The 23,319-nt window shown below is 52.9% G+C and overlaps 1 protein-coding gene across 1 annotated transcript; it reads left to right on the top strand.

Annotated features, from left to right (window-relative positions):
- The first annotated feature begins 695 nt into the window (after window positions 1-695).
- On the top strand, window positions 696-19,549 carry LOC105104562 (tumor necrosis factor receptor superfamily member 26). Its single transcript, XM_064492006.1, has 9 exons — window positions 696-749; window positions 8,694-8,730; window positions 10,015-10,143; window positions 11,176-11,290; window positions 12,675-12,754; window positions 15,235-15,354; window positions 15,850-15,875; window positions 16,698-16,955; window positions 18,138-19,549. Exons 1-8 carry the CDS (start codon window positions 699-701, stop codon window positions 16,803-16,805), a joined length of 666 nt encoding a protein of 221 aa, XP_064348076.1. The 5' UTR covers window positions 696-698; the 3' UTR covers window positions 16,806-16,955; window positions 18,138-19,549.
- The last annotated feature ends 3,770 nt before the right edge of the window (window positions 19,550-23,319 follow it).

Raw genomic sequence — 23,319 nt, 5'->3', positions numbered from 1 at the left:
TCATCAGCCTGTGAGTGAAAAATGTTGTCACATCTGTAAACAAAGGACGTTGCAGCCACCAAGTCACCACAGGTGTCCCCAGTGATGCTGAGCCCTGAGGGAGCACAGGACAGAGTCAAAGGGGCTGCTCCCTGCCGAGCCCTCAGCCACTGCAGTCGGCCTCCCAGAGGTGCCCCCGCCCCGAGGGGACTCAGGATGGGGAGCACAGGACACGGCCCTGGACAGCCAGGACTTCCATCTGAGAACGATGTCAGGGAGCCCGACCTTAGGACCTTCCCAGACCCAGAGAGGCGTTCGGCTCCCTAACCTGAGGTAGCTGGTTTTCCTTCGTTGACAGGAGCCTTTTGAAGCTCTGACTGCCTGGGCTTTGTTGCAAAAACTCCTGTATGTGCTGGCTCTTCTCTTACCTCTGTGGACAGCCCCTCCGCTGTTCTGAGAGGCTGTCTCCTGTGGGAGCGGAGGGGAGCGGCGGGTTAGCGGAAGCATGGGGTCTGGGAGGGGCGGGCCTGCGGGGCGGGCCTGCGGGGCGGGCACATCCAGGCGGGGACGGGCAGGGCCAATAAACGCGAGGCTCGCTTAAGCAGCGTTTCGGAAAGCCAATCAAAACTTTGTACTAGGCTCCGGGAGGGGGGCAGTCGCCCAGGTCTATTTATAGTCGGCTGCTGCCGCAGAGCTTGCTCATTCGACCTCCCCGCGACATGACCTGGTGGCTTCTGGTCGTCGTGTTGCCGTTGCTGCTCCTGGCGCAGGTGGGACGGCTGGGCGGCGGGGCTCGGGGGCTGGGGCGGGGGGCTCCGGGGAGGGAGGATCCTGGGGGCCGGGAGGCGGCTGTGCCGGGGCGCGCGTCCCGAGTGAAGCTGACGCCGGCGGCGTGATGGTCACGGCAAGACTAGGATCAAGTCTGAGTGCTGGAGTCACAGGTGAAACACTCAGCATCCTGCACCCGGATCCCGACCCCGAGCGGGTGGCGGCGGGGATTTTCCCCACTCCGCTCAGCCCCAGGCCGGGCGGAGGCCACAGCACCCCCTCGGCCACCAGTAGAGCCCCGGGGAGCCGGCGGACGAGCGGGCGGAGTTGGCTGCGGGGAGCGCGGGAGGGAGCCGGCGGAGCGGGCGGAGGGGGACGGCAAGCAGATTTAGCGAAGGGGTGAGGGGCGGGGGGGCGGGGGGAAATGTGCGGAGCGAGAGGAATGAATGGAGAGGGAGTCGGCAGAGGCCTGCTCCCGGCGCGGGGCGGGACGGAGGGCGGCGGGCGGCGCAGGAGCCGGCGGACGAGCGGGCGGAGTTGGGAGCGGGGAGCGGAGCCGGCGGGGATTGGGGGTGTGCGGAGCTCGGGGAGAAGTTCCTGGAGCGCCGGGAGGGCGCGGACCACAGAACCCGCAGCGGGGCCGGCGGGGATGGCGGGCGGGGCAGACGGGGCTGGAGGATACTTGCGGACGCGACCGAGGAGCCGGCGGAACGCGGGGCGGCGGCGGCGGGCGGCGGCGGGGTCCGGGGGCCACCGCTGACCGGGGCCGCCCCCACACCGCTGGGGGGTGAAGGCCGGGGCTGGGCGGCGTGGGCAGCCGCGGGGACAGCGCGCACAGCCCCGGACACCGCTGCTCTCCCCTCAGCCTGGACAGGGTCACGATAGTATAGCGCGAGAAACCAGTTCTCGTATCGATTTCAGTCTGGAGGGTGACCGAGCGCGCTGCTTCTCTGGGGGTGACCACCCGGCGCCTGCGGAGACGTCCGCTGGTGGCGGGTCTGTTTAGCGCAATCTCTATGGACCTGACCGACAATGAGCAATCACCATGACTAATCGGGGACCCGGGAACTTCTTCCGGGAGCCTGAATGAAAATAAGTTTAGTTTTTGTTTTGTTTTGTTTTGTTTTTGTAGGGCGAAGAAAATTAATTGTTCTTTTAAGTGGAAGTCCTGGGGATTGAACCCAGGACCTCGTGCATGCTAAGCACGCATTCTACCACTTAAAGCTCACATTTTTGAAGAAGTCCGGTTTATCACTTTGTCTTCTACGGACTGTGCTTTCGGTTTGCGATCTAAGGATGCTGTTGTGTCCAACGGCACAAAGCCTTCCCCCTAGGTTTTCTTCTAGGATTTTTATAGTGTTAAGTTTTACATTGAGGCCTATGATCCATTCTGAGTCAGTTTGGGTATACGATGAAACAAGTGTGGCTCCAGCTCCATTTGTTCATAGGTCAGGACCCATTTGTTCCCACACCGTGTACTGAGAAGGCTGTCCTTTGTCCACTATGTTGCCCTGGGCCTTTGTCACAGTCAGGTGTCCATATATGTGTGTAGGATTAGTTCTGGTCGGTGACAGACCATTTTGAAGCCGGACTTCCTGCAACACCAAATACCTCCAACCTGCCATGTCCCCTCTGCCCGAGCTCAGCAGCCCCCAGCATGGGTCGTCTCTTTGTTAGTGAGTTGTAGGAACTCTTTATATATTCTAGATAGGAGTCCTTTATCAGAGATGGGATTTGCAAATATTTTCTCCCACTCTGTGGGGTATCTTTCACTTCCTTGATAGTATCCTCTGAAGCACAAAAGGATTCCATTTTTATAAAGTCCAGTTTATCAATTTTTTTTCTTTTGTGTTCTCTGCTTTTGGTGTTATATCTGAGAGTCCTTTGCAAAGTCCAAGGTCATGAAGATTTACTGCTCCATTTTCTTCTAAGAGTTTTGTCATTTTCGCTCTTACACTAGGTGTTTGATCCATTAGAAACGTTATTGATGTGAAGTTTACGTAACATAAAATTAGCCATGTTCAAGTGAACTATTCAGTGGCATTTAGTGTATTCACAACGATGCTCAGGCACCACCACTGTCTACTCCCAATATTTTTCTCCCTCCCAAATAAAACTCTGTATCCAATAAGCAGCCAGTTAGTCCCCATTCCCTTTTCACAACAGTGACTGGCAGGCACCAATCTGCTGTCTGTTTCTGCAGACTTACCTATTACAGGGATTTCATATAGATGGAATCATACAATATGTGACCTTTTCTGTCTGACTTCACTTAGTGTATTTTGAGGTTCATTGACAAATGTAGCAGATACCAGTGCTTCATTCTTACTCATGGTGAAGTAATATTCCATTGTATGGATGTACTATCGTCGGTTTATCCGCTCGTTAGTTGAACGACATAGGGATTATTTCCAGCTTTTGGCTATTCTCACACTGCTCCTTTGAACATCTGTGGGGAAGTGCTGTGGGGCACGTTTGTGTGAGCCCCTGTCTGCAGCTCTCTGGGGGGTGGGCCTCGGAGGAGAGCTGCTGCGCATATGATCACTCCAGGCACTTTTCTGAGGACCCACCAACTTTGTGTTGATATGGTGGATTACATGAAGGGACATTTGGATGTCAAGTCAACATTCCCGGGAAAAATTCCACTAGGTCACGAGGTGTAATTGTTTTGATGTGTTATAGATATGATTTACTAACATTTTCTTGAGGATTTTTGAGTGCGTGTTCGTAAGCATGACTGGTCTGCAGTTTTTGGTGATGTCTCTGTCTGGTTTTGGTATCAGAGTAATTCGGGCCTCATGGAATATGTTGGAAAGTGTCCCCTCATCTTCTATTTTAGGAGGAGTTTGTGAAGAATTAGGTGATTTCTTCATTTGGGGTGAAATTCAGCAGCGAAGCCACCTTCTGCCTTTTCCTCGTGGGCACCGTTTTGATTACTACTTCAGTCTCCTCGCTTGCTACAAGTCTGTTCCCATTGTTCCTTCTTCTTGGGTGTGTCCCTCTAGGAATTTATCCACTTCACATACTGTCAGGACCTTTCACTGTCCCTGTGGCTAACGTCAAGGGACTAGAGCGCACAGTCTACTTTCAGAGAATCTCTGTCCTGAGACACATCACTTGCGGATAATGAGGCTCAGGCTCACAGCTGGATGTCCACGTGCGGTGTCCCTGGGCGGGGTGGGGGGTCGCCTAGTGACTGGGTTCGGGTGAAGTCCAGTTTGTGTGTCTGTGCCTTTGTTGCCTGTGCCTCTGGTGTCACGTCCAAGAAGTCATTGCCGGGAAGCTTTTCCACTATTTTCTTCTAGGAGTTTTGTCATTTTCAGTCCTGCTTTTCGGTCTTTGATCCGTTTTCAGTTCCTTTTTGTGTGTGCTATAGGGCCAGGGGGCAACTTCATGTTTCTGCACGTGGGTATCCAGTTTTCTGAGTATCATTTGTTACAAAGCCTGTCCTTTCCTTGTAGAATGGTCCTGGTATTCTTGTCAAAAACGATCTGACCGCATATGTAAGGGTTTGTTTGGGGGCTGGCTCTTCTGTTGTGTACCACACTCTTTCGCTTTCTGCTGAGTTTTGAAATCAGGCGGTGTAAGTCTTCCAACTTTGTTCTTCTTTTCAGGATTGTTGTGGCTATTTGGGGTCCGTTGAGAGTCCATATAAATTAGGGGATGGATTTTTCTTTGTACAAAGAATATCATTGGGAATGTGATGGGGACTGCATTGCATCTGAGAGCTTTTTGTGTAGTCTTAACATCTTAGCAATATTAAGTCATCCCACAAATGAACATGGGGTGTCTTTGCACTTCTCTGGGTTTTCTTTAAGCACTGTTTTATAGTTTTCAGTTTACATCTTTCACCTTCCTGCCTCAGTTAATTCCTAAGTATTTTAATCATTTTAATGCTGTTGTAAGTAGATTTGGCTTTTTCATTTCTTTTTTGAACTGTTCATTGTTAATATATAGAAATGTAACTAATTTTTGTGTTGATTTTGTGTCCTGTAGTTTTGCCAAATTTATTAATTCTAACAGGTTGTGGGGTTTTTTTTGTTTTTGTTTTTGTTTTTGGTGGAATTCTATGGTTTTTTGCATATAAGATCATGTTATCTGCGAACAGAGATCTTTTGATTTCTTCCTTTCCTATTTGGGTGGCTTTTATTTCTTTTTCTTACCTAATTATTCTGGCTAGAAATTCTAATAGTATGTTCAATAAAATTTTGAAGACCAGTATCCTCGTTCATGATCTGAGAGGGAAATATGCCGTCTTCCCTGTAAAGGATGATGTTAGCTGAGGGTTTTCACTTATGACCTTTATTGTCTTGAGTGTGTTTCTTTCTCTTCCTAGTGTGTGGAGTGCTTTTATAATGGAATAGTATTGAATTTTGCCAGATGCTTTTCCCTGTTGACCGCGATGATCACGTGCAGCTTTCCTTCATTTTGTTGCTGTTCTGCATTATTTTACAGTGATTGATGTTTCGTACTGAACCGTCTGTGTATTCCAGGAACAAGGCCCACTCGGTCATGGGGTATAATCCCTTTAGCATGCAGGTGAATTTTGTTTGCTCTTTTGTTGAGGTTGTTTGCATCACTATTCATAAGGAGTGGTTGTCTGAGGTTTTCTTGTCATGTCTTTGTCTGGCTTTGGGTGCTGCTGGCCTCACAGAATGACTTTGAAAGTGCTCCTCTCTCTTCAATTTTGGGGGAAGAGAGAAGGGTTTTGTGTTCTTCTTTAAATGTTTGATAGAATTTACCAATAAAGCCATCTAATCCAGGGCTTTTCTTTCTTGTTTGTTGCAGACTCTTTTCCATTAAAAGTTATCACAGGGCCTTGAGTTATTGTGTAGTGTCCTTTTATTTCAAGGAAACTCACTTTAGCTTTTCTTCTAGGACAAGTCTAATGGCTACAAACTCCCAGCTTTGCTGAATGTAGAGTTCTAGGGTTACAGTTTTTCCTGTTAGCATCATGATTATAGCAACCCATCGCCTATCACCTGGTACCCAAGGTTTCCAATGAGAAATCTGATAATCTTATTGAGAATTTCTATCATTTCTGTCTTGCTGTTTTAAAGATTCTCTTTTTGTCTTTGGACAATTTGAGTATGTGTCTCAACAGAAATCTCTTTGACTTTGTCATACATCGAGTTTGATTGGCTTCCTGGATTTATAGATTCAAGTCTTGCATCAAATCAAATGTTGCAGGCCATTATTTCTTCAAATAACCTCTCTGCCCCTTTCTCTCTCTCCTTTCTTCTCTGGGGCTCCCGCAATGCACAGAGTGGCCCACCTGACAGTACCCTTTTGGTCCCTTAAGTGCTGTCCACCTTTCTTTAATGTTTTTTATTCCTGTTCCTCAGACTCAGTCATTTCAGATGTCTTATCTTCATGTTCTCTGATCTTTCCTCTGCCTGCTCAAATTTGCTTATGAATCCCTCTAGTGGATTTTCCATTTCAGCTACTGTGCTGTTGAACTCCAGATTCTCTTTTTCGTTTCCTCTCTCTATATTGATTTCTTTGCATTGTTCCTGTATCACTCTCCTGACTTCGTGTCTTCCTTTAGTTCTTGGAGCATCTTTATGACAGTATTTTAGAGTTTTGTCTAGTAAGTCTGCCATCCGGCCTTCGTGTGGAATGTTTTCTGTCAGTTTGGTTTTTTACTTTGAATAGGCCATACTTTCCTGTTTCTTCATGTCTTGTGATTTTTTCTTTTTCTTTAAAACAGAGGACTGACATTGATGGGTCTGCAGACCACCTTCAGATTATGCCAGCTGTCCCACTGATGTCCTTGAGGAAAGCTGGAGTGCTGCCTCAGTCTCTTTTTCTCTCCCACAGCCTTAACACTGTGGAAGAGCACTGACCAATCATTTAAGAGATTGTTCCTCAGTTTGGGTTTGTCTGATGGCTTCTCATTTTCAGTGAAAACACCACCTAAGTGACATTGTGTTTTTTACAGCTTAGTTCAGTTAGTGTCTGCTAGGCTTGCTCACTTTAAGTTCACTTCTTTTCCTGATGTAATTACCAAGTATCTTATGGGGAGTTGCTTTCAAACTATGTAAATGTTCTGTGTTACATTTACTACCGTTAACACCTGTTGATGATTCTTGCGTGAAACAGTTGTTGCTGTGGTGTTTGCAAACTAGACTTTCTTGTTTAAAGTTATCTAAGTATGTTTTTCTGTTACATTTTGCTTCATTTTTCCCAAGGTAAAATACAACATAAAAGCAATGAAAAGGTAAAAATAGAATTTACGCACTTTTGCACTGAAGGGAGAAGCAGGAATCTGGGAGGACCGGGGGCATGAGGAAAGCAGAAGCCAGAAATGAAAGGGAGAAAGGAACCAGAGGGAAAGCGTGATACCACGAACACAGAACACGCTGGTGCAGATGGACTGAGGGTAGTAATCCCACATGCACAGATAAGTGAAACTCACTCGTGGATTATCAGGTTGAATTAGAAAGGAAAGTCCAGCACTGTGGCGTTGGTAAGGGCTATCCCTGAAGGGCAGGAGTGCAGCACGTAGACGGCCATGCAGAGCACGGCAGCCTGCGGCGTGCGCAAGGCTGGGCACAGAGGTACCAGGCAGGGTCTCACTGTCACGTGGAAGGGCGTGCAGGCCGCAAAGCCCCAGTGGGGAGGAGCAGTGCGCAGCCTGCTGCTCGGGGGAAGAAAATAATAACTGAGTCCTGTATTTGCAACACTTCCGTTCTATAAAGTCACTCTGAGCACAGAATTAGCCAACGCTGACCACGGCCTATAGAGACGGGCAAGGTGAGTTCCCTGGGAGCTTCTAGCTGCAGCATTTTCACCAGCCTGTCAGTATAGAATCTGGTTTTATGAGTGTTTCTGTTTAAAGACACCTGACTTAATATGTAGTTAATTCAGTGTAAGTCATTCCTGCACAAAGTTTATTCAATGTACCTGTTTTTCATCACATGTGTGTAAAACACGTCACAGTCTTCTTGTGCTTCAGAATCCCAGGCAGCACACCCACACTGCACTAGGGACCGTTTTAAACAGCAAAATCACCAACAACACAAAACTATGAAAAACTGGCTGCAGAAGGGACACTGCACTCTGAGAGCTGACATAAGAAGGCGGCATCACCTTGGTCGGCCTCAGCTAGGAACGTGTATGTCGGGAATGGAGGCTCTTGCCACTCTGCCCATGTCTAAGAAAGCACCAAGAGTCTCAACTCTGGGGTCACAAATAAATGTTAGCACGTAAGCGAGTTCAAAAATAACAGAATTCATCAAATAATGAGGATCGACTGTCCTAGTGAAACAACATGACACATATGTAAACAATAACGCAGCCTCAAAATACAAAAGGCAAAAATTGACGTCATTGCTTGATGTACTCTCCAAGTCTACAAACTTACTAGGAGGTTTTAATATACCTCAGAACCAACAAATGGAGCAGAAAAAAGCAGTAATTATATACAAATATTGAGACCACATAACAGGTTTCTGTGTATGTGCACATGTTCACACACACAGTGATGTACACACTCAGGTACACATAGATCAGCTCAGATCCCTGTGCCCACACATAGACAGTATCTTTTCCTGATAAAATGTATATGCAACTGCATAAAAAAATCAACTATCTACTAGAAAGAAACAAAAGACTCACTAAATTTTGAAGGATCCCTACCCCAAAGGATCTAGTTCTGACCTTGCAAATAGACTAGATGTCAGCCATTGGGATAGATTACAAAGACACATGCATTTGGGAACTAAAGGACATATTCCCCCTGGATGATCCTGCTCGGTATAGCGAGTGGAACAGCAGAGAGATCAAGGAGACGTTCCCATGTGTGATCCTCCTACGAAGCCCACCCGCCACGACGGAGGCAGGGCTCTGGGCTGGCGGGTGGCTGGCACTCCCTGCTCAAGCCTGTGTGCTTCCACCAGGAGCACAGGCCGCCCTGATAATGCCAGTCTCCTTTCTGATTGAAGGTGACCATGACAACAAGGGAGACCCTGTGTGACCCAGGTGAGTACAAGGGTACGAGCCTCTGCCTCTGCTATAAACTCTGTCCAGCTGGTGAGTCCAGGATGACTTCCAGGGCCTTCTGGGACAGACCTCCTACCTCGGAGAAGGGAGCTGTTGGACCCTTTGAGCAGAGCTGGGGGGAGCACCTGCTGTCTCTGGGTGAAAGGGCCTCTCCTTGGCAGCCGTCCAGTGCCCCACCCCTGCACCCACTTTGGGGGCTCTTGTGGGAACAGCGGGGTTGTGTGCTGGTTTTGACGAGGATGAGGCGTGTTCAGCAGGGCTTGGGGGACAGAAGTGGGGTGCATGCCCGGGCTGGACAGGCCCAGCTTCCTCCTGTCAGGAGGGCAACAGTGGGCACCCAAGGGCGGGAAGTTTCTAGTGGGGAGGTGCCCGCCACCACTGCCTCATGCACAAATCCATCCATTCTCGTGAGGATGCTCTGAAGTCAGAACCCACCCCATTCCCGACTCTACCGCACCTCCCGGCCAAGTGCTGCATAACACCTGGGCCTTTGTGGGGACCGTGGTCCCAGGCCCACGGCCCACATGCCGGTGAGACTCACCATCCCGCACCCCAGCGACACGCGCAGACAGCATGCTCCCACAATCAGGGAAGCTGCCTTCTCGCTCTCCCATTGTAAGGTGCCAGCCGCACACCTGTGCCCTCGCACTCTGCGCCACCCACTCAGATACCTGCACACGTGCCTCGTTTTATCCACAACCTGTGCCTTCTCGGGGCTCCTGTTTCAGACACCAGGCCCCAAACCCCTGGACCACTGAGCCCCGCCGCTCCCCACACACCTGGACACGCACGCCATACATCTGTACACATGCCCACCTGTGCACGCACACACACACACACACACACACACACTTACACAAAGCACATTTAGGAAGGAATGAGACAGAACTGGTCTGACGTGGTATCTGGTGAACTCTGCCCTGGAAGGGTGTGAGTTGGCTCCGTGCCAGTCTTGGCCGAAGGTGAGCACGGGGCCAGGGGGAGCTGCTGAGTCTGCTGGGCTGAGGGTGAGGGATTCCAGTCCTGCCAGGCCAGCTCTAGCACCCACACACTCCAGGGCACCGAGGGGCGGTACAGGTTTCCGGTTCCTGGGACACAGGCAGCCCCAGATCAATCCAGAATGTTCCAAGGAGGCAAGAGGGGTGGTCCTGTGCAAGGGATCCGGCCCCAAACCTTCTCAAGGACAGGCCTCACAGACTGAGCACGTCTGGGGCAGAACAGGATGGCCCTGGGCCCCCACCTCCCCTTTGTCCCCCCTCACAGGCTACTACCTCACCGAGCAGTTCCAGGAGGGCCGCAGCGTCAGAGCGTGCAGGAAGTGTGAGTCTGGGACGTTCAGGTCCCACCCCAGTGCGGAGACCAGCTGCGTGCACTGCGCCCTCTGCCGGGACGGTAAGTGGCGGCGGTCGGGCAGACGTGCTGTGGTGACACGCCTGGGGGGCCTCCCCAAAGGAAAAGGTCCCAGCTGGACACGGTGATGGAGCTGCTGGGGCAGCTGGGACAGAGTGCTGGTTTTCGTCACCATGGTGTGTGTACCGGCTAAAGACTCCACGTGCAGGCCGTTAAGATCTCAGAGCTGCTGGACGTACGACAGACGACAGGCAGAAGTTCTGAAACTGTATCAGCAACAAAGCTCCTCTAAACGTGTGTTTTAAACATCTGCATTCACCAAAATGACCCCAGAAAAGATACTTTAAGGAAATCTCAATCTGCCAAGTAATGCCGTGAGATTGTAAGCAAGGAGACTCCATGCGCTAAGACTGTCCACTTTCCACGGACAGATTCTTAGATTTTGCGCATTCCCGGTGAAAATCCCAACAGGGTGCGCCAGCGCCTCGTGCAGTGCACCTTAAGCGTGCACAGGTTTGTTTTAGGTATTTTGGGAGGCGGGTAATTAGGTTTACTGATTTATTTATTTTTAGAGGAGGTACTGGGGATTGAACCCAGGACCAAGAAAAAAGTCTCAACAGGTGTCTTTGTGAAACTTGGTGAAGTGACAATTAGGAGACTCTGCAGGTTAAGTTAGAGACAGCTAAGCCAAGTGATGCTCGGTCAGCGGTGGACAGGGGGCCAGTGGAAACCGTCCCACGGGGCGAGAAGTAGGGTGTGGCACCGTGACCGTGCCCTTCACAAACCTGCTGGGATGGGTCATTCAATGTCACACGGAGTGGTGGCCTTTTCTCCGTGGGGCAGACAAGATGGACAGAATGATTTGAGGTCATTTCTGAGGATGTGGCCCTGTCCCCCCAGCACAGATAGATGGCAGGGGCACCACTGGCCCCTACGCAGACAGTCCGGGTTGCAGGGAACAAGGTCTGGCTGTTACCTCTCCATCCCTGCTGAGAAGGGAGGGCGCGGGCAGCTTTGGGCGTCCACAGACAGGGTCCTGGCCCTGGTGACTGACCCCCATCTTCCCTCCAGCAGATCAGGAGGTGGTGACTGAGTGCTCCCCGACCTCCGACCGGCAGTGCCAGTGCAAGGAGGGTCACTTCTACTGCGACTCGGGGAGCTGCACAGAGAGCTGCTTCCGCTGTAAAAGGTCCAGCCTCGGGGGCCCGGGCCTGCGTCCCCTCCCCCACTCACTGCCTGTTGCGCTTTGGGTCACTCATGTTGCCGCCCCCTCCCAGACCCCCATTTTCACATCTGTCAAGTGGGGCTAATGGTAGCACCTGCCCCAGGGAGGGGTCCTGAAGATTAAGTCAGCACATCGCCTGGGCTGCTTGACGTCAGGGTTCCTTCATTCACTCCTTCGTTTACAAATGAGTATGAGCCCTACTGGGGCCTGCAGGCCTAGCACCCACCTGGCTCCCCCAGCCATGGTGGAGCCCATCTGAACACACACTCGGGGGCAGAGAGGGGACAGAGGGGCTACTGGAGACAGTCGCTACAGCAGAGGCCCAAGGAGGGAGGGAAGGTTCCAGGGAAAGTGAGCAGTGGACAGAGACAACGACCGTGCTGTGCCCTGGGGCCTGAGTTTCCCAAAAACCCACTGAGGTGTGTTCTTTCACAGCTCGGGAGACCAGAGGTCTGAAACCACGGTGTTAGCCGGGCCCTGCTCCCTCTGCAGGCGCTCCGTCACTTCCTGCTGCTTTCCACGTTGCTGGCAGTCCTGGGCTCTCCTTGGCTTGTAGACACATCACTTGTGTCTCTGCTCCTACCTTCAAGTGGTCTTCTCCGTTCTCAAGTGTGTCTGTGTCCCTTGTCTTTACATGGCCTTGCCTCTGTCTGCATGCAGTTTCCCTCTTATGAGGACATTGGTCATTGATTCAGATCCAGCCTGATCCAGTATGACCTTGTCTCCACACAATTACAGCTGCAAAGACTCTATTGCCAAAGAAGGTCGCATTCTGTGGTCCCAGGCCGGCGTGGATTCAGTGAGGCTACTGGGGGAGACATTGACAGTGGTGAAGCCACTAGCACAATAGTTCAAATAGTTCAATTTGTAGACTCTTAACTGCAACTCAAGACCATGTTGAACGATTGGCTCTTGAACCTGACAAGTCCAAAGTAAAGGCTGCCTTCAGGTCTGGTTTGATCAGGGCTCTGGCGTCTCTGGACTTGCTTCCCTGTCCCCTTCTCCATGAGCTTCTTCTTTAGGCTGATTTCCCTCTTGGTAGAGAGATGGCTACAACAGGTCCAGTCCTCATAGCCACACACAGCTCTGTTCAGGAATAGAGACAGAGGGAGCCCCCCCCCCCCACCGTGTATCACAGCGAATGCCCAAGCTTCCTTCTCATTGAGCCCCCTTTGGGCAGGATAGCCTGGGAAATGCCAGGACACTGATTGCCTGCTGCCTGGTGGGCCAGCCCAGGAGACGGGGCTGGTCCCTCTGGCCCCTGGCCTGTGGGTGGTGAGAAGGACGCTTGGGGGCGGGTGTGGGCAGGGAGAAGACGTGCTCAGGGACTCTTTGCTCTCCCTCTCAGATGTGAAGGCAGCACCGTCCTTCATCCATGCAATGCCACCAGGGATACAGTTTGTGCCACAGAAAGTAATCCAAAGCCAGGTAAGAGTCCAATTCCATCTCGTCAATCCATAAAGGCACAAAGTTAAGGCTGTGTGGGCCCTGAGATCCCTGCCGTCACAACTCAGCTCTGCTGCTGCGGAAGAAGCTGGAAGCTGTGAGCAAACAGGTGCTCAGCTGCGTGTGAACAAAACTTCACGCACAGAAGTAGGCAGTGGGCCGGACTGGACTGGCAGGTCACTATTCAAGGGCCCCTGTCTTGAATAAACGAATAGGATCCTTGGGGACAAGCTGCAGCCTCCTCGTCCTTGCTGCCCAAGTTGGGCCGTGTAGGGTCAGGCTGAGCCGCCCCGGCCTGACCAGGTAGCTCCTGGGTGTCATCCTGCCCCACGTTCACAGGGAGCAAGGGGAGCAGAGCGGCTGGGCTGGCCAGGGCAGCATCTTTCTCCCCCTGCAGGTGGCGCACTCCATCCCCCATCCTCCTCTCCCGACATCCCGACGTCCTGACATGCCAGGTCCCTGCCCTCCTGGGACTCTCCCAATGGGCCTTGAGGACATGAGGTTGGGCACCAGCCAGGCGCGGACAGGATGCTCCTGTGTTAGTGTCTGTGGGAGAGTCTCGCCCGTTTTTTTTTTTTTAAAGATTTTTCTTTTTAATTGAAGTATAGTCGGTTACAATGTGTAAGTTTCTGGTGTACAGCACAGTGTTTCAGTCATCCGTATTCCTGCATGTTCGTCTCCAGATTCTTTTTCATTATAGGCTATTACAAGATATTGAATGTAGCTCCCTGTGCTGAAGAGCAGAAACTTGTTAATTTTATATATAGTAGTTAGTATCTGCAAGTCTCGAACTCCCCATTTCTCCTTTCCCACCCCTTCCCCCCGGGAACCATGTTTGTTTTCTATGTCTGTGAGTCTGTTTCTGTTTTGTAAATAAGTTCATTTGTGTCTTTTTTTTTTTTTTTAGACTGTCACCCATTTTCATATTGGGTTGTCTAGGGGTTTTTTTTTTTTCGTCTTTGGTGATTATTTATCACTTGGGACATGAGCCCTTTGCATTGGAAATCTCTCCCCCATCTGCCAGGTGCCCCTTTATTCACTTCGCGGGGTCGCTTGTGGACAGAGGCCCTGCATGTTAGTGTGGTTGAGTTTGTCACCGTTTTCCTGATTTGAGAAATGTTTGCTCACCCGGTAGAGACATTCTGTCGCGTGACCTGCCAGCAGCTGCATGGTCTTACCTTTCTCGTTTCATTCTGCACGACCCTGGAGTTAGGTTGGCATGGTGTGAGGTAGGGGTCGGCGTTAGGTGGGTTTTTTCCCAAGTGCGTGAAAGGATGACCCAGGTGGTGTTGAGGACCATCCCTTCCCCGCTCTCCGGGTTCCTGGGTTGTAACTGAGCAGCCGTCTGGGCGTCCTCTCTGTTCCGGGACCAGTGCCACCTTCATGCCCCCTTGCCTCCTTCCTTGGACTCGGCACATCCGTTTACGTTTCAGAATTGGCTGGTTGATTCCTTTTTTTTTTTTAATTGAAGTACAGTCTGTTTACCCTGTTGTGTTAATTTCCGGTGTGCTGCATAGTGATTCCTTTATACATATGTATACATCCTTTTTCGTTTTCTTTATCCTTATAGGTTATGACAAGATATTGAACGTAGTTCCCTGTGCTAGACAGTAGGACCTTGTTGTTTATCTATTTTATATATAGTAGTTTATATATCTGCAAATCCCAAACCCCCAGTTTATCCCTGCCCACCTTGATTTCCTTTTGGTTTCAATAACATGTAAAGACATTTAAAGGCTATTTCAACACCAGAAAAGAAGAGAGAATTAGAAAGGGCCTAATTTGAGAATAAAGAAAAGCCTTTAAGTAGGATGGTGGCACCGCATGAAAGATTCACTCCACTGTCCTCTGTCCTTCAACAGGTGACATCAGGGTGGCTGAGCGTCCACAGCCCTGATGGGCCTCCCCTGCCCCCCCATATCTGTGTGTCCAGGGCTCCTGGGGGTGCTGAGAGCCCCCCAGGGTGAGACAGACACACCCTAGTGGTCACGCCAGACATGTCCCCAGGGTGGACCCGGCCCTGTCCCTTGAGCCACCGTGGCCAGGCCTTGCTCCAATCAGGACGGGCCATCCACTCCCTCCTCCCAGCCTCCTCCTCCAGGCCCTGCCTCCTGCTGCTCATGGAGTATGTCCGGCAGCTGCGACCACCTGCACCTGAGCCCCTTACTGGGACGCCAGGACCCCTTGTCGCTCTTCCAGTGGCTCAGACCTCCTGCTGCTTCCGAGGACCTGAGCGGGACCTCCCAGCCTCTGAGCCCAGGGTCTTGTCTGAGCAGAAGGATCAGCCTGTCCTGCCTTCTGCTGGAGCGGTTCACAGCGATGGTCGGCTTGGGAGCACTTTGGGGCCTACTGAAGGCAATGCTGCCACCCATCCCAGAGGGGGACTCTCCTCCGGCATGTCACTGAGATGAGGAGAGCGTGTCTGACTCTGTGACAGCATTCTCTCCTCTGCGTCTTTCCAGGAACCTCAAGCTGTTCGTGGCCACTACTTGTGGTCCTCGCCCTCACCCTCACCTTCGCCATCAATGCCTTCATCCTCATCCCCTGCATTCGCACCATCCTTCACAACCATAGCAAAAAAGGTAATCATGGTCACATCAATCCTGGAGAAAACAAGATCACAGCTGCATTGGGAGCTCAGGAACGGGGGACTGGGGCTCGTGGTTCCTCATGGGGGGGCGTCTCATTTGAAACACAGCTACACTCACTTTCTAACTCAGGGGCCTCTCATGCCTCTGATCTCGGGGCCACCTGCTTCGGGCTCCCGGACACACAGGACTTAAGACCAGGATCTCAGGTCAGCTGGTTGGAGACAGGGTGTTCAGGGTGCCCTGTCCGGGAAGCAGGGAGAGACTGGTGCTGCCCGAGCCAGGGGCATCCTCAGGGAGGCAGGCCCCCAGGGGCTGGTGAAGCTCACCAGGTAAGGCCCCTCCTGCATTTTCTCAGGGGGTCATCGGTTTCTTGAAACTTTAGGACACTTTCTTTGCTGTGAGTTCAAGGCAGCTCCTCTCCCTCAGAGAAGCCACTGTAACAAGTAACATCTGTTATATTTCTTTCTCTATCTTCTTGATTTGCAGAAGATCCGAATGAGCCAGGCAGTCCTGTAAGTCTCCCCCTGGGGTTTGTCCAGTGGGGCCCCGGGTGACATCTGGGGTGGGGGCAGGCGCAGGGCACCCCAGGCCTCCCACCTGCACCCGCTGCTCAACCTGGGCCGTGGTGCCTGCACTCACTTCAGCAGAGCCCTGGGCGTCTGTGCTGGAAGAGAACTTGAATTCTGCTGGTCGTCTGACCACGGAGAGGCAGCTGAAGCCCAGGGGACAAAGGGCTTTGTCTGGGTTTCCCAGGGCTGCAGAAACAGGTCCCCACTGACCCCAGGGCTTGAGACACTAGGAACGTACTATCCGCAGTTCTGGGGACCATGAGTCCAAAGTCAAGGGGCTGATTGGGCTGGTTTCCTGTGGGGGGCTCTGGGAGAGGGTCCTTCCTGGAAGCTTCTTTTGCTAGGGACTGGACATCCTTGGCTTGTGGACACGTCACTCCAGTTTCTGCCATCTTCGTGTGGCCTCTCACTGTGTGTCTCTGTGTCTCCAAATCTCTCTCCTTTTAAGGACAGTAGTCGTGAGATGCAGGTCCCACACTAGTCCAGTATGACCTTAGCTGCAAAGACCCTATTTCTAAATAGGCCCCATCCACAGGCACTAGGGACTGGGATGTGGGTGCCACCATATAACCCACCTCCGGCTAACTCCCCAGGGATGCTCAAGGGGTTGGTGGCAGAGCAGGGGCCTGACCCCATGCCATGTTCCTCTCTAAAATGCACAGCCCTTAATTACCTGTCAGATAGTTGGCGTTTCTCTCCCTGACAGTGACTTGGGAAAGGCCTGTGCTGCCTCCTGTCACCGGAAGAAATGACTTTGTCCCTTAGTCACCTAGAAGCAGCCAGCCCGATGCGACGCGGACGGGCCCTGAGAGGGGCCGACCAGCCCCTGGCCAGGAGACAAGACCGCTGTCGTGGGGGAGGACTCAGCCCTGACACCCCAGGCTGGGGCCAGCCCGGGGCCCTCCCATGACCCTGAGGAAAACATGGAGCTGCAGGTGGTGGTGGTGGAAGGAAGTCCTGCAGCCCCAGGGCAGACGCCAGGCCCAGGCGGAGGCGTCCCCCTCCCTCAGTAGGCTGGAGCAGGTACGTGGGCATCTGGGTGGGTCTGACTGGTGGCAGGCCCGCTGGGCGAGCTTGCTGTGTGCAGCGCTGTGTGCAGGGCCTCCTGCAGATTCCCTGGGGCTGCTCTGACAAAGCCCCGCAGCTGCGGCTGGGAGGCTGGTGTTTACACAACAGACATTTATTGTCTCCTGGTTCTGGAGGCTGGAAGTCCAAGATCCAGGTGGCCGCAGGGTTGGTTCCTGCGAGGGCTGTGAGGGAGAATCTGGTCCGGGCCTCTGCCCCAGCTTCTGGTGGTTTCTGGCCATCTGTGGGGTTCCTTAGCTGGCAGAAGCATCACCCATCTCTGCCTATTTTATCTGATTGCTGGCTCGAAAACCGCCCACCGTGTACCCAGGCCTCCAACAAAACTGATGATGGCTGAACACCTTGAGGAAGTGGGCGCATTGTAACCCTGCGTAGAGCAGCTGCCGTGGTGCGGCTCCAGCTACGGGAAGAAGCAGCGGGGGGAGCATTTCCTGGGTCACAACAGACCAGCAGGACGGGCGAGCCAGAGAGCTCTTTGGTTATCAGCAGGGCCTGCTCCACACATTAGCATCTTGACTGGCATGTCAACAGAATCTTCACCTGGTCTAGGAATAAGACTTCCTAGTGCTGTGGGCCAAAATTAGTCATGAAATGTCTCCCAAAATATTGATCCAATTTAGGACCAAAGGGAAGCCCTGTGAATGAAAACCAGCGCCAGCCCTATCAGTAAACAAAGGACGGTGTCACCAGCCGCCGCGCCGCCCCCGTGAGCGGAGGGAACTCAGGACGCAGACAAGCAGGCAGCCTGGCCTCTGCAGTGCCCCCAGGGGTGCCCTCGAGAGGTCTCAGGATGGGAAGGAACAGGACACTGGCCCTAGACAGCTAAGCTGCAGATCAAAGGAGTGATGGCAATGAGCCCAGACCTTTCGCCTTCCCACACATAGAGAAGCACTAAATTCCTTAACCTGGGGTAGCTGGTTTTCTTTAAGTAACAGGAACCTTTTGATGTTCTGACTCCCTGGTCTTTGTGGCAAAACCCCCTATGTATCCTGGCTCCTGCCCTGCCTCTTTGGAGCAGCCCCTCAGAACCACCCGAGAGGCTGTCCCCAGGCTCGAGTCCCCAGAAAGCTGACAAATAAAACGTAACTCTCCACTTACAGCTTGTGCATTTCATTTCAGATGACAAGGACGTCCTGGAGGAGCTGGCCGGTCGCAGCCCCTCCCTGGGGCAGCCTGAGGATGTTGGGAAAGCCGCCACCTTCGTCCTTCTGTGGGCATCTCCATCACGTCCTGTCGATGCCCTGGTGCCCAGGAAGTCCGTTCCAGCCGGCCCTGAAGGAAGGGTTCCCCAGAAATCTGGGTGGACATAATCCCAGGAGACACATGGCCAGTGGAAACCAGTTGGATTGATCCCACCTGTAGGCCTGTGAAGCTACTGAGCCCGTAAAAAGGGACACCACCACGCCTAGTGGCCCCTTGCCCGCTCCCTCCCCTTCAGGGACGGCCCTCACTCTGTCTGTGGAGTGTGTACCTGCTTTTGCTTTAACCTGAGCACCCAACTCCCACACCTCTTTCCCTGCCTTTCTCTGGCCTTACACTCTATGCAGTGTGTATCTCTCTAAAGAAATCTACCTTTACTCAACGGTGATTTGCATTTGATTTCTTTCCTGCACGAAGCAAAGGACCCACACTTGGCTCAGCCGTCCCAGGGGCTCAACTGAGATCCCCGCTTCACCCCACACCCGTTTTCCTGCATCAACAGGCCGTCCAGGAGGGCACGTGTGGGAGTGCAAATTTGGATTCTAGTGTAATGATTGCTTTTGCCAAATCATAGTCTCACCTTTCTGTATTATCACCTTTACGTAAGGGCATAAGAAATGTATAATCAAACCCCATGCTTTCTGTATGTGTCATTATACGGATCCTTCACAGCAAAATGTCCAAGAGCACAAAAGACTGAACCCTCAGTACCGGTCACCACCTTCTCTACGGGACTGAGCTCCGCTGCCTTGAAGCTGCCGTGCCAGCAGGACCTGCCACAAACTGTCTCTGCGCCGCCGTGAAAAGCAAGAGACATGCTTTGCTCGTTCTGCTTAGCTTGAGGTCGTAGGTTCAGGGCTGCTTGTGCTCATGGAAAGTCACAGCTCGTCCCCTGCCCTAACGGGCAGGATGTGCTTCGCTCATCAGGCGCAGGCGGATAGCGCGGGCCGCTCCTGCTCACGGAAGGCAGTGGCTGACCCTCAGCTGGGGACAGTGGGGCGGCTTCGCGAGCTGAGACGGTTTCTGACCATCATACGGAGACCCTGTGGCGGGCTGGGTTTTCATTATAAATTATTTGGAACACTGTAACCTTGCTCATGATTCTTTGAGGCTTAAAATAACCATTCGTACTGTCAATATTGTAACCTTCTCTCTAAGTATAAATTAAGGTTATGCTTCTGTTTTCCATGAACTGAGACTGCTGGCCCGCATCCCTGCACGCGCACCGCGCCCCTCACTCGCTCCTGTGACGCATGTCACTTTGACCCTCTGTCTGACTGTTCCCAATAAATGCAAGCGCTCTGGAGGCGCTCGGGGAGTTGGTCTCCGCCTCCCTGTCACTCTCCTGACTTTATCCATAAAGTCGTGAGTAATTTCGTTCTTCCGTGGTGGGACTTGACGGACAAAACCCATGGCGAACAGAACACACAGACACGTGCCCTGGCCCCACCCAGCCTTCTAGAAGCCCCAGAGTGGCAGGAGCAAGTTAGAGGCGATACACTTCCCCTGTGACATGGTGACAGTCACCTCACTGGCACTTGCTGTGAGGTCTGGCAAGACATCTGGCAGGAATCTGACAGACATCTGGCAGATTCCTGCTCCAAGGCCCCTCGGACACAGCAGGAAGGTGTAGGGGTGGGGGACGTGTGGGGGGGGCCCTCAGGTGCCTGGCTGCTGCCCTTTAAAGATAGCAAAGACCACCCCTTCCCTGGTACATGCCTGCCTCAGCCAAGATAATGATCCAGGGTGCAGCACCGGGAAGCCTGCCCGCCAGGCCAGCCTCAGCCCCCTCCCAGGGCCCGGTAGCCTTTCACGACCCCCTTTCCCTGTACCTCAACATCAACCAGTCAGAGGCTTGTGCCAAGTGCATCAGGCGTCTTGTGACCCCACGGTACCTGGTGTGACCCTCCCTTACAGAAGACCCAGCACCCGGCCCCCTGGGCTGCACAGGCGACTCTTGTCTGCAACAGCGTCCCTGAGAAACTCCTCTGCTCTCACCCTTTGTCTTTTGGAAATTCCTTTGCTGCCTGCGCATACCAGCCCGCTGAACCCCACGACACTTGTCACCTCCTTGGGTGACCTGCTGGCAGCTTGTAGTAGAAAGGGCTTCTAGCAGAAGCGACCTGGGTCCCAGGCGAGGCTCAGAGACTTGAGCGGCTGGCAGGCCCCTCCTGGAGTGCGGGACTGCCGGGGGGGGGGGGGCATGGAGGAGGCTTAGGAGTGTAAGGGGCCTGGAGCTCCCTGTTCACCTGCGGGGGCTGTAATCCGTCCCCCCAAAAGGAGGGGTCTCCTCCCCTGGAATCCCTCTCACTCGCCTGTGAATGGGAAACGTTACTGTTGCCCGTGATTAGGGATTTGGCTTGTCCCAGAAAGAGCTCAGAGAGCAGACGTGGCAGCTGAGGAAGGGAAGTGAGGGTTTATCAGGGGACGGACGGCACACTCTCCCGGGGGAGTGGGCAGCTCAGGGGAGCAGCTGCCCTGAGGTTCTGTGACAAGCTGGTTACACAGAGTGTAAAACTGAATGGGCGGAATACTCACTGGGGAGGGAAGGGTTTGGGGTCGTATTCCCTGACTTTCATCCCAGCTCCACCTTCCCGAGGGGAGCAGGGATTTTTGTCCTTATTCAGCCTGGATCAGAAGTGTCATGGTGTTGGTGCATGCTGGGTACTTGTAATCTGCAAGGCTAGTTTTATTGTAATCAGGGCGCAATGAGAAAAGGTTACATTTGGACACTGGAGATTCCTACCTTTTCCCACCTTTCTTTGTCGGCCTCAGGGCACTTGTCACCCCAAAACGTGTGACCGCTTATCAGCCCAGAGGTTCCAGCTTCTCTCTGTCTGCCCAGGGCCCCCAGGGCTTACATGATGTAGGCTGCACTTGGCCTGTGCCCCTCCTTTTTGTCCAATTCCTGCCATTTGGCCCACGGCCCCCTTGCTCTGCTCATGTCTAACTACCCACCTGCTCTGACACTTTCGGCACAGGGAAGAGCTGACTTACGTTACTACTTGCAACCAGTACAAGGCTGTCTTCTCAGTCTGTGCGCGGCCCCACTCACATAAGCCCCGCATTCAGCAGACACCTGCTGCGTGAAGCTGGGAGCCAGACAGACCTGAATTCCCAAAACTGCTGCTGGAGCGAGCCCGACTTTCCCCCCTTCCCTTCCAGACTCTGGGTGGTGGGAAGGTAAGGGACAGATAATGCTCTGCCTAGGTTTGTGGTTTGTCTGCTTTTCATGGTTTTTCTTTTATTGAGGTAAAGTACACGTAACATAACATTTCCCATCTTCACCATTTTTAACTGCACAGTCCTACAGCATTTAGCGTAATCACATCATTCAGCCATCACCACCATCCACCTCCAGAACCTCTCCTTCTTCCCCAGCAGAAACTCTGTCCCCTGTAACACTAACCCCCTCTTTGTCCTCCCCTCTTTCTCCTCCCCCAGCCCCTGGCCCCCCCTCCACCATCCTACTTTCTGTTTCTGTGAATGTGACGCCTCTGGAGACCTCATGCGAGTGGGATCAGACAGTATCTGTCCTTTTGTGACTGGCTTCTTTCACTGAGCATCATGTCCTGAAGATTCATCATGCTGTAGCCCGTGTCAAAATGTCCTTTGTTTTTAAGGCTGAATAACCTTCCATTTTCGGGATGGATCACATCAAGTTTCTCCATTCATTGTCGACCAGCACTTAGGCTCTTTCCACCCTTTAGCTGTTGTGAATAATGCTGCTGTGAACATGGGGGTGCAAATCTCTCTTCAAGATCCTGTTTTTAATTCTTTTTCTTTTAATGGAGGTGCTGGGGATTGAACCCAGGACCTCGTGCATGCCAAGCCTGCTCGAACACTGAGCTCCACCCACCCCCGTGCTCTCAGTTCCTTTGGATCTCCTGTGGGGTGGGAAGTGGCTTTGCCATGGCAGGTCCTAACCAGAATCCTCAAGATGGGCTCCAGGGGAAACCGGCACCATCACAGACCGAGTAGAAGCACCAGCCCTGCCCAGGTGACGGGGCGGGGTCTAGAAGCAGCCAGGGCTCTCCCACTCCAGCCACACCCACACCTGGACCTCTTCCTGAATCTCTGTCCTTGCCTGACTGCTCAGCAGCTGTCCCAGTGTCCCCACCACCAGAGACCTCAGGCCTTAGTCATTCGGAGGGTCTGAGCAGCAGAGCTCAGGGTCACGTCCAGGGTGGAAATCAGCACCTGCAGGGGTCTGCACGACCCGTGTTTGGAGACCAAATGCTCCTTCAGGACCCGCTCAGCCTCGCTGCCACCTGTGCGGGCTCGCTGCTCCCATGGGGGTCCTTAGGGGACTTCAGGCCAAACACCCCTTGCAGATGGGATGACGTGCTCCCAAAGCCATATGTGCAGGTCCTAGCTCCCACGCCTCAGAGTGGGCGGTGCTCGGAGATGGGATGTGCCTGTCCCACATGCAGATGTCCTCTGTTAAGATGAGGTCACAGTGGGCGAGGCTGGGCGGGAGGCCTAACCCCCCAGGCCCTCTCGGCCCGACCCAGGGGCGGCAGGGCCGAGCCCAGCAGACGCTCCTCCCACGGGGCTTCTGATGTTCCTGGGGTCCTTGGCTCCTTCTCTCTGGCTCATGGTCTCCTGGAATGAATGAGCATCAGATGTGTCAGGAGACACGGCAGGTCATGGCCAGACTTTGGTCTCCTGGTCCCTGGACCTGGATCCTCCTGAGGAATCATCTGAGCTGGCCCCCCACATCCTGGCCCATGATGTGCTGCCTGGTCCCCAGGCCCTGGGGAAGATGGAAACTCCTCTAGGAGGCAGCCCCGGGAGCAGTTACGGAGGATGCTACACGCGCCGCCCAGAAGTGTAAACACCCTTCCTTTTTTTGTTTTTATTTTTTTCGGCCACCAATAGGATCTGCTATGAATTTGTACATAAGGCTCCAGAAAGTAACTGGAAGATGTCTATGGGGTTTATCGGACTTGATGAAAATGACGTGATAAGGGAACCCAGACATCCAGGAAATTTGGAAGAGGCTCAGAAGCTGGCCCGCAGGGGGAGGACTGAGCTGGGGAGGGATGTTTCTAGTTTCAAGCTCATGGCTGCCCTCTATAGGATGCAGCTACAAACATAT

Source organism: Camelus dromedarius, chromosome 12 (assembly GCF_036321535.1).
Source record: "Camelus dromedarius isolate mCamDro1 chromosome 12, mCamDro1.pat, whole genome shotgun sequence".
Taxonomy (NCBI): domain Eukaryota; kingdom Metazoa; phylum Chordata; class Mammalia; order Artiodactyla; family Camelidae; genus Camelus; species Camelus dromedarius.
This window is presented reverse-complemented; position numbering and strand designations above follow the sequence as displayed.